The sequence below is a fragment of the Callorhinchus milii genome, unplaced genomic scaffold (genome assembly GCF_018977255.1).
Source record: "Callorhinchus milii isolate IMCB2004 unplaced genomic scaffold, IMCB_Cmil_1.0 Scaffold14, whole genome shotgun sequence".
Lineage (NCBI taxonomy): Eukaryota > Metazoa > Chordata > Chondrichthyes > Chimaeriformes > Callorhinchidae > Callorhinchus > Callorhinchus milii.
The window spans coordinates 13,337,777-13,351,178 of NW_024704755.1; the positions used below are offsets into that span (position 1 = coordinate 13,337,777).

At 44.2% G+C, this 13,402-nt stretch overlaps 1 protein-coding gene across 3 annotated transcripts in view; it reads right to left on the reverse strand.

Moving 5' to 3' along the window:
- Positions 1-6,711: 6,711 nt before the first annotated feature.
- Positions 6,712-13,402, reverse strand: part of nup93 (nucleoporin 93) — a 60,070-nt gene continuing 53,379 nt past the window's right edge. For 2 of the 3 annotated variants that reach the window (XM_042340268.1, XM_042340269.1), the window contains exons 12-20: positions 13,228-13,354; positions 12,889-12,961; positions 12,750-12,794; positions 11,624-11,740; positions 10,872-10,990; positions 10,403-10,520; positions 9,586-9,669; positions 8,127-8,255; positions 6,771-6,969 (exon numbers count right to left, since the gene is read on the reverse strand). In XM_042340268.1, coding sequence (XP_042196202.1) covers positions 6,859-6,969; positions 8,127-8,255; positions 9,586-9,669; positions 10,403-10,520; positions 10,872-10,990; positions 11,624-11,740; positions 12,750-12,794; positions 12,889-12,961; positions 13,228-13,354 — 923 coding nt within the window. In that variant the 3' untranslated portion in view covers positions 6,771-6,858. Of the gene's footprint in view, positions 6,970-8,126; positions 8,256-9,585; positions 9,670-10,402; positions 10,521-10,871; positions 10,991-11,623; positions 11,741-12,749; positions 12,795-12,888; positions 12,962-13,227; positions 13,355-13,402 lie in introns of all 3 variants that reach the window. The other variant, XM_042340266.1, reaches the window with a different exon arrangement.

Below are 13,402 nucleotides of genomic sequence, written 5' to 3' on the forward strand. Positions count from 1 at the left end.
GCTGAGAGATCAGAAACAACCTTTACTTGAAGCTGAGCCGCAACATTTTATACAGACAGGAACCGGTGCTCACTGACCGTTGCTGCCGTCATTCCACAGGTGGGGTAACAGAGCAGAGAAAGTTACTCCATCCCTGCAGCTGGAGAGAGCCACAGGCGATAAAGTTTATTGCTGAGGTCGGCAGCAATTTCCCATCACCAATCTGATAAGAAACCTTTTTATTTTGTCAGAACAATTAATGATTGGCAGTTACCCTGAAACTGTTGTGAAATATTAAAATAATTTAACATGGGTGGGTTTTGCATGTATTACAAGAAGAAACGTCGTACATAGTGATCAACAAAAAATTCACAGAGGATGAGATTTGTCCTCGTCAAGGTGAAGCACATGTGTGCTTGGAAATGAAACATTTTCCCATTGCTGTCAGGGAAATGGAAGGCAAGATTTTGCCTGTGGACAATGTCCCCTTAGAAGTGTACTGTCTTGTGACTCTAGCCCCATCCTGAACACCTATATGAGGGAGAAGGAAATATAGAGATGTGGGAGAGGGGATTCGGAGGGGTGGTGACACCAGCAAAAACTAGTTAAGCCAAATGGCCTGTTTCCATGCAGTAATGTCCATGCAATTCCTGCTCAGCGTCCATATAGACACCTTCCAACAGCGTCTCTGGATAATGATCAGAAACAGAAAGCAGATTTTCCCCTTCCTCTCCCACAGGCACTGGGGGCGGTTGCAGCACCCAGACACATCCAGGAGAGGATTAAGTAAGGCTTGGGGACGACAGTCTTGGCTCCCCGAGCCTTGGCTCTTGCCGACCTGCACCTAATATTCTCTAGAACTGGGTAAGCAGAGTGCATCCCTCCCGGGAGAGAAGGTGCACTCCATTCCAGAAAAGGACATGTCCACATGTGGGCAGTGTACATGGTAACAAACTCAGTGTGACTTGTATACTCTTAAGCAATGATTGATGGGCTTCTGCATGTGTCAAACACTCGACTGATAACAAAATAATGTTTCTGGCACTTTACTTGTAATACCAGATATGAAAAATGTCAGTCACTTAACATTACATATAGGGGTAATGCGACATAGTCGTCTATTTGCAATTTAATGAATAAAAATCAACTGGATGCATATGCTTCCACTTCCTAATTCCTAGATTAAAACAATGCTTTTCTTTACAAGGTACGAAAGGAAGGGAGAATGATCAGATTGGAGATTATGATGAACATTTCAGAACATCATCAGCAAAATGCAAACCACATATCACGAACAATTGTTTTACTGAACTGAATCTGGAGGTCACCGTTCCAAATGCTGATTTTTTTGATCTTTTGAACTAATTTTGAACTAATTGCTTTTCAAGCCACAAAGTTGATTATGAGAGATATACATCGGGTCCAATAAAAACTGCAGCCAGACTGATTAGCATGTAGATCAGCATGTTCAGTCGTGTAGAATGAATGATGTACATTAACTTGTGCCTTTCCTGTCCGAATCAGGGTCAATGGGTTTGTACACTCTGTGCTGCAGGCAGTGTGAGCTCATTCTCCACAAGCACCTGCAATACAGTAGACACCAAGAACGGCACGAATTGCCTGGCAAGCTGCTGGGAAGCTTTGTTAATTTGTAGACTTTTGAATGAACTTGGGATCCTGCCCAACCCGCCTGGCTCAACACCAGCCACAAAGCCCAGTGCCAAAGTTTTTATCCCTCTTGGAAACTTGAGGGTAGAATTCTCGGTAAGGAGTTAGTGCAGGATAGCGCCAAGGCAGACTTGGCGGGCAAAAGGATGCAATAAACTCAGACATACTGGCTGGAAGTCTACATGGTTTCAGTGCCTGTGGTGCAGCATTTCTCATTTCTATTCAGAGTAGGGCCACATCTCTCATTCAGTGATCTTACCGGGGAATGTCTGATACTTCCAGTGACTGACTGGATAAAACGTGTGGTGGTTAAGTTCAGCACCTTACTCTGGTCTCGATTACTCTGTTCATTGCTATGCTTAAGTTTCCTCCCATCATCTGACCATTTTTAATCGTTATACAATTCCGGGCAATTGTATTTTCCCAACCTCGGTGACTCACTTTTACCCAATCCTCAATCCTTTGCTTGTTTTGACCTCTTTCCCGTACCAACCCCTACATTTACTGATACCTTTGACCACTCCACAAATGCTCTCTGATGCCCTCTTGCTTTGCTCAGTTTAGCAGTTCCCCCCTGCACCTCACACTCTTTGCCACCCTGCTCTTCCTCTGCTCCCGAAGCCGCTATTGAGTTTCCTCTTCCATTCTCTCCCTCTGCGGGCCCATCCCTTTCACTGGGCCTGCGGAGTTTATCAACGGCTCCAATTACCTACCCGACATTTACTGACGGGATAAATCTGAAATGATACATTTGTAACCAAATACGTGTCAGGGCAACAAAAAAACAGAAGTACTTTTACAAAAAAACACAAGTAAAAAAAACAACACAAATTTGAGCCAATATTCTATTGTTCCCAGAAAATCTTCATTACAGCACCACCTTGTGGAAGCCAAACTGAGTGAGCCCTGAAACTCACTCATCACAGAAGGTGATTTATTGCCAGTCACTGCAACAGCGCAAGAGACACAAAACCCACGTCCTTTTTCTTTTGTCAATTGACATTGAAAAAAATTTCCAGGCAGGATTACTGGACAAATATACACCTCGTACTAACAGTTACAGGCGAAAGAAGTCAGTTCTCTCTCCTCGGCAGTCTATGCCTTTGTCATTTGCTAGATTTGTTACCCGTTTCTCATTCAGTTTGTGCTTTCCATCATGATTAAGTGAAGCACGGCTTGCTTCCTACCAGTGGGCTTGTTACTATAACAGTGGCATAATGGGTAGGGTGCATCCTAGCTGTCCAAACAGCAAAAAGGTTGCCAACAGGCGGGGGTTCCCCAAGCTGTGCCAAATACTCTCCAGAATTAGGTAAACAGAGTGCGTCCTTCAGGGAAAAAGTGCAGATTCTGTTTCCGACACAAGGAAATATTGATGTGTGGGTGGCTTACATAAATGGTTCTCCCCATCACAATACGTCCGGGTCCAAACCTTCCACAGCAATTGTACCGAGGGCACCGGAGGCCCCAGTGATCTCAGCAGTCATCACAGTACCTTATAGCACTGTATGCACCATCCCTGGAATCAGAGTGGAACCCACCACTCTTATATACTTATTTAATGGCCAGTGAGATGTCACACGATACTTAAAAATAACTTTGTATCACGCGTCAGGTTTAAAATCTTTAAGTTCAGTCCCGTTGAACCAAAGATGAGAATTGTTTATTTGCATTTATTCAAAAGAAATACATTGAAACATTTTTGCATAATAGTGTTCTCGCACCTCATATATAAATAAAAATCAGGTTTCAAACAACAAATCTGGATACAATGTAGTTAAAACAAGTTAAAGATCAGAACAGATGCGTTTTTGGCTCTTGCTACAAAATGTCAGGCCTGAAGGTAAATGGTGAATTCGCTACATGACATCAAGGGGTAACAAGGTATTAACAACAACAACATTTCATTTATAGAGCGCCGTTCACGTCAGGAGGACGTCCCAAGGCGCTGGACAGTTGGGTCGGGACCCGAGTATTGGGGGGAAATGGTGAGGGGAGGGAAGGGAGGGAGCGAGGAGGGGGTAGAGAGTCGAGAGGGGAGCTGAAGGCTCGGTCAAAGAGAAAGGTCTTGAGACCGGCCTTGAAGGAGGAAAGGGAGGAGGCGGCGAAGGCACTGGGGGATGGAGTTCCAGAGCCGAGGGGCTGAGAGGCTGAAGGCCCGGCCACTGATGGTAGGGCGGTTGGGGCGGGGGATGTGGAGCAGACCGGAGCCAGAGGAACGGAGGGTACGGGCGGGTAAGTAGGGGATAGTAGGTCGGAGAGGTAGGAGGGAGCAAGGCCGTGAATGGCCTTGTAGGTGAGGATGAAGATCTTGAATTCGATCCTCTGGGGGATGGGGAGCCAGTGGAGGCGAGCGAGGGCGAGGGTGGGAGTGATGTGGTCGCGAAGCCTGGTGCGGGACAGTACACGAGAGCTGCAGAGTTCTGAAGCGTGTAGCATGGGAGGAATTAATTGGGGAGGACAATATTGCAGTTGTATTTTCACAATATAGATCACAGAAAATAGCTTTTAATCTGGCAAGATCTTTATTGAACACGTATGATCGACCGGTTGTATATCTGGCTGAGATTACCCTGATCTCACCCTGTCTCCTGCCAGCACAGCACCAACATGCAGTTGAGTTTTATTCCCTTAAAACATTTTTTTGAAAAAAATCCCAAACAGGATTTAGCAGGAAATGAAAGTTGGAAAATGTTAGGATTCCCCTGGGACTAAAAAAAAATTCTCATATTTGATATAGTGTAGGGAGGATGTCTCAAAGCGCTTCACAGGGTATACTGTGAAGTGCAATGACTGTGCATTTCGTAGGTGAATGCAGTAGCAATTTATGCAGAGCACTGTCCCACAAAGTGAATGACCAGTTTTATTGCAGATAACTCCAGTGGAGGAACTGACATAAGTTATATGGGTTAAGTAGCTTCCCTTCTGTGCTGTAATGTCTATGACATCAAATAGGCTTCTGTATATAGCACAGTTCCTTTAAACTTTTGCCTTTGATGTGATAAAGTGCTATACCAAAAGCAAGGATTGTTTATTGTTTTATTATTAAGAATAGCCTGTGAAGAGAAACACATTTTTAAGAGAGTTTAACTAATTTGGGAATTTGCAACTGGTTTATGAATGGAGGATTCAGTTCCAGCTAGTTCAAAACCACTCTGCTGTCACCTCACCAGGGAGATGGGTTTTCATTGCAAGACTATCTGCAAATCTACAGCACAACAATCATTCACAATGAAACCTGTGTTTTCCAAACAAGGCGCTTACAGCAAAGCTGCAGATGTTTGCTGCACTCTAGGTCATCGCACTCTCAACAATGGCTCCGTAGAACAGTCAGCGCGGAGCATCAACAACTTGCATTTACTGAGCGTCCTTGATGTACAGCCTTTATCCAGCCACAAAGTATTGTCTGTAGCGCAATGCAGGAGTTCTCTGCGTCTTGCACATGTTCATTTTGCAGCTTTCCTTCAAACTGACCGGCTAAGAGTCGTGGCCGCTGCTGGATTTGGCCCCTCTGCCTTCCTGGCAAAGCTTTCCCTCGACAGAGCAGCTGAAGACGTTGTGGAGAATCACAGCCTGTCCTGTTCTAATGGAACATCAAGTGCACTAAAGACACAAAAGATTTTATAACCAAATGACGCCACCGTTACCTAAGGACTATTTGGGTCTGACACTTACCCTCTCTGCTGAGCAGGACCGGGCTGAGGTGACTCGGCGGCTGCTGGAGTGATGAGAGTGGTACGGTGCGACCCTGGTGTTGTGAAATAGCCGGATCGTAGCAGCTGCTTTTGCCGGCCTGATTCACAACACCAGCTGCAGCACCAATACCTGGTTCTGGCAGCAAGTCTGGACGGCACTAAAGCGAGTCGTCACCGAGTGGCTATGGACAGGAATTATTAAATGAAGCTTTGAATCACCTGCAATTGGACAAATGTTGCACCACGAAGCACTTCACACTTGATCAGAAGTGAAAGAAAATAAGTGAATGTCATTTGGCTCTGGTTATAGTCGCCAATACGGGTCAGCTGGCCTCTTGCATTAAAGGGCTCTCCTTCGTATGGGACATTAAATCCAGGTCCCGTCAGCCTATTCACATGGATGTTAAAGATCCCAATGGCACTATTCGAAAAGACAGGTAGTTTCTCTCTCCCGCTGTCCCAGCCAACAAATCACCCAAATAAAATTGGTCGCTCGTTCTATGGCTATTTGTGGGACATTAGCTGCCGCATTTCGCCCATAAAATACACAGTAAATCCACTTTACAGTACACCCTGTGAAGTGTGTTCAGATGTCTCAATGACATGATAAGGCGTTATATCAAATCCAAGGGTTATTAATTTTATTATAGTAAATTTCTAATACTTAAACAAATAACCACACCACAGTGAGTTGAATGACCAAGCTTTTCCAAAGAGTCTCCAGGCAATGGGTTCTCAAATCTGACAGCGTCTAAAATAAAGGTTCGGAACTTAACCAACCACAGGGAGAAAGAGAGCAACAGTGACATTACCCCCATATCACTCTTCTGCATCTTTTGGTGTCGAAACATAAAAATACGAACACAGTGCAATCGAGAAAAGAATATAAATTCTACATGATATATTTCCCATGTGCATTACAATAAAACCAAGCCAGCCCCTTTCAGTTTAAATTGCTTTCACCCAAAACCTCTGGTCACTCAGTAAAGAGGAATTTCCCTCCTCCCCTCCCTCGTCTCACCATCAATTGCAAAATTGCAACTAAAACTATCCGAAATCATTGTGTTCCTCCCCCACACACTCCTTATCAACCGGCCTCCGCAGGTCAAGGCAGGCGGGAGTCCTTATTTGCATTATTATTATTATTATCTAGTTATGATTTGAGCAAAATGTATTTCAACTTCTCGTTCAACCAATTTTAGGAAATATCACGCACCATTACTTTCCAAATGCATTTCAATCTGGAACAGCCTCACGTCACTTTAGCACCAGAGAGAACGTAAGCCTAATTCCCTCCGGTGCTGAAGGTTTAAACGGCTTTCAACGAGAAAAAGAAACCCATGAGATTTTTACAAAAACATAAACTTTCAAAGCAGGGAAAAAACACATTTATTTCCAATATTTTTAAAAAAAAGAAACGCAATACAAAATAAAATAAATTGTGAATGTAGAAAATCACTACAAAGTATAGTTTGTGTTTACTCCTCCAGTGAGGAAACCTTCCCACTTGCAGTTGCGTTCAGTTCATGAGGACTTCCATCTGCACCAGCCGTGCATTTGTGTCGCCTGCCATCCTGTACGGTATCATCCCAGCAAACGTGATCAGCGCCCGCGCCTGGCTACGCAGTTGCTGCAGGGAAAGGAACGAAAGGTAACAACACAACAACTCGTATTTATATCGCGCCCTCCACGTGGGCTAGTGCTTACCCTGCATTGCTGGAGAGGCGACAATCCTGGGCCAGCCACCAGCTCTCTCCCACTTCAGGAGACGGGACAACTAACGTTCCACGTCCAGTGATTCCACTCACTGGACGTGGATCCGTATTCCAACGACAAAGCAGAAAGCTCGAAAGCGGATGTCCCATCTGTTGGAGCTTTTGGGTTTCCCCTCTGCACTCGGAGTCTAACTTGTGGCGTAGTGTCAATGTAAGTGGTGGGTTAGGGTACGTGCAAGGACGCACCACAACGAACACATCTCAGTCATCGCAGGGTATTTGGGGCTTCCCCTCACTGAGGTCAAGTTAGGTGGATTTTTGAGCATGGGACAGGCTCACATCTTCTCAGTGAGGAAATGTGATGTGCTACGGGAGTGGGAGCAGGGAAAGGGGAACTGAGATTGACTGGAAGATTTTCACAGAGACTAAAAGTTTTTGGACTGCAAACATTCATCATTTCCCCAGTGACCAACAATCCCTTTCGACTCAGAACATATTTACCACATAAGCACCTGCAGTTAGGCCTCTTCCAGAGACTCTTGTAATGCGCTCTGAGACCCTACCCTGTGTGAAGGGAGCTATATAAATGCAAGTTGTTGTTGTTGTAATGTCCATTGGATAAATCTTTGAACAAATCAAATACACAAAACCTCAAGAGCTCACATTACTTTCAAAGTTTTCACATTATTCTGCAATGCCGTTTAAAGCAAAACCCATTTAGTTTTGAATATGATTGAGTAGGCAACTGAGCAAGATAACAATCAGCAATCCGTGATCATGATAAACATCTCATTCAAAGACAAGGTGACTGAGGGCATGGTTTGGCCTTCATACATATTCAGTGAAAACTTTAATAAGCATAATAAGGTTTATTGCCTTTCAAATTTATCCATAAGTCCTTCCCTTTCTTTCCCCTCCCGCGACCCCCCCCTCTGAGTGCTTGCTTCAACAACAACAAATTGCATTTATATAGACCCTTTCACTTCGGCAGGATGGCCCAAGGTGCTGGACGTCATATATCCACCAGATATAAAAGGCTTCAGCAACAACAGACAGGTTGATGTAAACTTACTGAGTCCCTGTCCTCCATCACTCGCTGTGGCCGGGCAGGTGTGGCTGAGCTTGTGCCTTTTAACCTCTTGTACTGGGTGAACAAAATGTTCATGGTGGCAAGAAGCACTTCGGACAGGTTATGCCTGATCTGTACAGGAAGAAAATGTTTGCTCCTTAGTGTTGCCATTGACCTTATCAGAAGTCAGACTGGAGGGATACCAGCGTTTCTCAATCAATTGATACTCAGTCCATCAGTTTGCTGCAGTAGATAACAATTGTTTTTCAGGACATCAGTAATTTTAACGTTAATACTAACTGTAGCACCATAAATATAAGATAGTCACCGACAGATCTAAAAGGAACTTCTTTACACAGAGGTTGGTGGAAATGTGGAACTCACTGCCAGAAGCCATGGTTGAAACAGAAATTGTTAAGAGGAAACTCGATGCTTAATAGGAAAGAAGGTTATAAAGGGGAATGGGGGAAGGCGGGAGATTAGGATGGTTGGAGGTTCATTTGGAATAAACCCTGGTGTGGACGAGTTGGGTCGAATGGCCTGTTTCGATGCTGTAAGTGTATGTAATATGTTTCCCTGCTGGCATTTTGCTTATAGTCGGAGTCCTGTAGCTCAGTAGTTAGAGCACTCGCTTTGCAAGCGAGAGACCTGAGTTCAATCCCAGGCAGAGGGCGAAACCTTGGGCAAGTTTCCTTACTCCACACAGAGCCTAATAATAATCCCTCCAAAATAACAAAAAAAACAATAAATTGGTCATTTTCAATCCACAACTGTTTGTGGGACACTGCTGTGCGCAATTGGCTGCCCGCAGAGGAGGAAAGGACAGAGGTGTATATCCCAAACCATTTGAGAAAAAATCTCCAAACACTATCAATGACAGAACAAAACCTGAATTCTGGTAACTCAGAATTGGGTTAAAACTGGAACCTCAGCACAAGGTAAATTATTACAGAGAAGCAACACAGCAGTTAACATTCATCAACCCAGTGCCTGCAGCAAACTGCTCTCTGGAATGGGATCCAGAGCCGAATCCAATCTGCAGATACTTGCAGGGTCCTGAACATAAGATAATCGGTGGCAGATTTCATTCTTTGACAAAAAACACCATCGTATAAGAAGCTGCAGTAGAGAGAGGGGCATTCACTCAGCTAGTGGCTCAGTGGGACTAGCTGAGATGCGGAAACACTGCCCCCCTCTACCATTGTTTGTATATTACTCTAAGATCACTAAATGGACTGGCTTCTTCTGTATCTCCTTATGTGGAGTCCTGTAGCTCAGTGGTTAGAGCACTCGCTACGCAAGCAAAAGACCTGGGTTCGATTCCCGGCAGGGCAAAATGTTGGGCAAGTTTCCTTACTCCACACGCCTCTGTTCATCTAGAAGGAACCCGGTTGTTAGTCGAGTGGCGGATCACTTTTCCGGGGGTAATAATTCCTTCATAATAATTATTATTATCTCTTACCTCATCGCTGAAGTTCCTGAAAGCCGCCACCCTCTCCTCGACACTGTCCTGACTGAGAGGCACCAGTTTCAGTTTTTCCATGACCTGGGTGATAAGAGAAGATAGACAATAAGACAAGACCACTCAAAGCCTTAAAGAGCAGATTTGGAAAGCGAGGTTACCACAGAGCTAATTCTTTAACACCCTTCCTTAAAATCGTACAGCTCACTGAACCTTGTTTATGGAAGCAGAATGGGACTCGTCGATGCCCTCTTGAGGAGGCTTGTGAAAGGTACTGGCCAGCAAGCGAACACTTTCCACATCAACCTGGCATTAAGCTTTGAGATTTGAACCCAATCTGATATTGCACAAACAAGAAGGTTGGCTATGGACAAGAACTGGTAACTCCTGGAGTTCGTCCTTCACTACATATATATTAGTTTCCTGACTGAGATGTTTAAACGTTAAATGGCAGGGAAATAATATATGCCTTTTTCAGGACCAAACTATATCATCAAATCAAATGAACATCCAATGAAATTGAATTTTTAAAAAAATCATTGCATTTGATATTCCGTTTTTCACATCGGGAGGATGTCTCCAAGTGCTTCACAATATATACTGTCACGTGTAGTGACTGTGCACCTTGTAGGCAAACACAGAAGCCAAATTGCTTCCCACAAATGTCCCACAAACAGCCATGGAGTGAATGACTAATTTTATCTGGGGGATTGTTGGTCAGGACATAGAAGGAAACTCGCTGCTCTTTTCAAATAGTGCCCTGGGATCTTTAATGTCCACCTGAAGGACGGTGTCTGCGACAATCCAAATAACTCACATCAATCGCTCTGTCAATATGGCCCCCGTGGTACTCGTCAAAGAATGTAATGAGGTCCAGCAGGAGGTAGAAAGTGCTGTCAATGGACTTGTCTGCTGTAATTCCCTGGCTGCGATACCTACCAAAAAAGAACGAGTTTTATGATTAGTATTAACATTACTTACAGCCTAATAACAATGAGCTTTTTTTCACAGCCACGGCCTGTCGCTGGCCCTCACCTTTAAGAACCACGTCTGTCATTGAATTCCTAATGAGAACAACATTAGCTGAGCTCCTTTACTCTGAAGTAATTCACAACATGCATGTTCCAAAACAATCCAGAATCTATCATACCTGCACATGTGTGTGTGTGGGGGGGAGGTGTAATACAATGTTAGAAATAAAGCCCGCTCTTCAATAAACCGTTCCCCCTTATTGTACAATGGTTACAACTGCGCCAAAACCTCACCAAACGTGCAGGTCCTCCTACCTCTCAGCCACTGAAAGTGCCATGTTTTTCAACCTCTCCTTGTTGGACTGAGGTGCACTGACTTGCGGGATCACAGGACTCAGGAGCCTGTTCATCAGCTCCAACACTTTGTCTGGATTCTGGAGACAGGAGATGAGGGAAATATTAGTTTACTGATGAGCTAAAGAGGAGCTTACACTCTGGACACGCAATCCCTTGTTGCAGCATCATTCTCAACACTCTGCAACAAACTTGGCCTGTGTACCATGCTTGGGTGAAAGAGTGAGCAGGCTAGCCCCAAACACAGATGATTTGCTGCTCCAAAGGTAACAAGGCAACCTTAGGACCGATCCAAAAGAAAGTATTGAGCACATCTTCTACGGGAGCCCGTATAGATTAATAATAATAAACCTTGCATTTGATATAGTGGCTTATCACATCTTCGAGACGTCTCAAAGCACTTCACAGAATATACCGTAAAGTGAATTTTTAATAGTCATTACAGGCACCAGAGCTCAACATCCACAGAGCCCCATTCAGCCAAAATCAGGATGGGGGGCGCGGGAATAAATTGAAATTGGCTTTAAGAATACCACACACGGTTAACTGTACCGACTAAATTATTAGCTGTATTTACATCTACAGAAATAGCAGACACTACAATAAATGCCCAGCTATCCTCAAACCAAAGTAAAAATAAAAAGTGGTTTGGATCCTCACTCCTATATTTCACCATGGGCCATTCTAAACACAAGGCAAAAGGAGCCACCTACCTTGGCTAGGTCATAAAGCTTCACTGCCTCTTCAAACAAACCCTTGTGTTCAGCTACTGACGCAACTTTACTGATGACAGCCTTTGTATCGCCAGCAAACTTGTCGATTAAACCAGGCTGATGGGGAAAGAGAAAACCCGTTCAGCATAAACCAATGGCATTTCTCCAAGTGCGTTTTGTGCATCAATGTCATTCTACTGGTTAGTTTTACTCCGTCGCCCCATTTGCTGGCTTAAAGACATCATTAATGCAACGGTGGCACTGCAAGATGGAATACTTCATGTTGTGACACCCAGTAATGAAATATACCAGGCTTGCAAATTTTCAGAGAATAAACAGTTACATTCTCAAAGAGCAACAATTTCAAATTAAAGGCTTAAGTTCGGATTTTTTCACGGCGTAAAGCTGGTCGTATCAGAAATGCTGTCTATCTCAAGGCCATCTTTAACCTGTCACTATTGCACGATTGTGCTACAATGCACTGATGACAATGGAAGGGAGAACTCTTGTTGCACATTTCTGTCACTCTAAGCTTGTAGTGGATGAGTCATTCTGCTATCGAATTGCTTAATAGGAACTTCTTGTCCTTTGTGGAATCATCTCTCCACGGGGCATATGAAGTTCCTCTAATGGCTCAGTGTGCCATACAGGTCAGAAGTCTCTGATTCCAAACCTACTGTGTAATGAGCAGGTAGCAGTGCTGTGCGACAACTATCCTGATCATTCCTGGTTTTGTGAGTACTTCAGGGAGCAACCTGGGAGAGTGGTTCTGATCAATACATAGTTACCACTGGCCACAGCTGCAGAGTCCAGGAGATAGAGAGGCTCAGGAAGGAATCATTGGCCAGGCTCATGTGTGACGAATGACTAGGTGGATGAAGCGCCGGATGCAGGTCACCAACTGTGGAACCTTACCCTGCCACAAGTTGTTAGTTTCGATATGCTAGCGGAGGTGTATGACGCTTCAATATTAATAATAATTATTATGCGTTCCTCAGTTATTATCAGCATTAGCTTTCTCTAATTGTTGAAATTCTTTTTTGGAGTGGGGCGGGTTCAAGACGACATGGGGAAGGGGAAAAAGAGTAAAAATCTACAGTATTTGGGGTTGCATTTCTCATCTTACCTTCCGACTTCCATCCTTTTCCAATCTTCCCAGCAACATGTCAAACTGTAAACAATAAAAAATACCAATTCAAAATCACAAGGGACCGTGGTGCGCGGCAGCCAGTATGGCTGAGATCTCTGAGGGCACCGTGCCTTACCTCTCGGCTCTCAATGACAAGTTCACTGACGCATCGCATGAACATATTTTCTCCTTGACTGTCTTTCTCGTTTCTGTAGGGAGTGAAACAAGCCTCGATGAGAGGTGACAGCTGATGTTTTGACCATACTGCATACGGTTTCCAAACTTTTCTCCAGTCTGCTTCCCTTCTCTCTAATTCATTAATTCCGTTTCATTGGGACTCAAAACGTAATCAATACCTAAGCATTCAGATGCCTAAAGCCCATCATCCATTTTTAATCAATTGTAGTATCAGGTCTATTTGAGCACCAGCTTCATCTATTGCTTTGATAACTAATACCGACAGAGAAAGTGGTACCTGAGGAAGTAGAAGTACTGAAGAGCTTCTCTGGGATCAGTGGGCTCAAACTTTCTGGTGTAGAGCATGAGCAGGCGGATGAAATTAAGACGTCGTATTGGACGAGGATCACCGGGTTCTTGGGTCACTGTGGAGAGGCAACAGACACTGGATTACAGTAACTTGTAAAGGACAG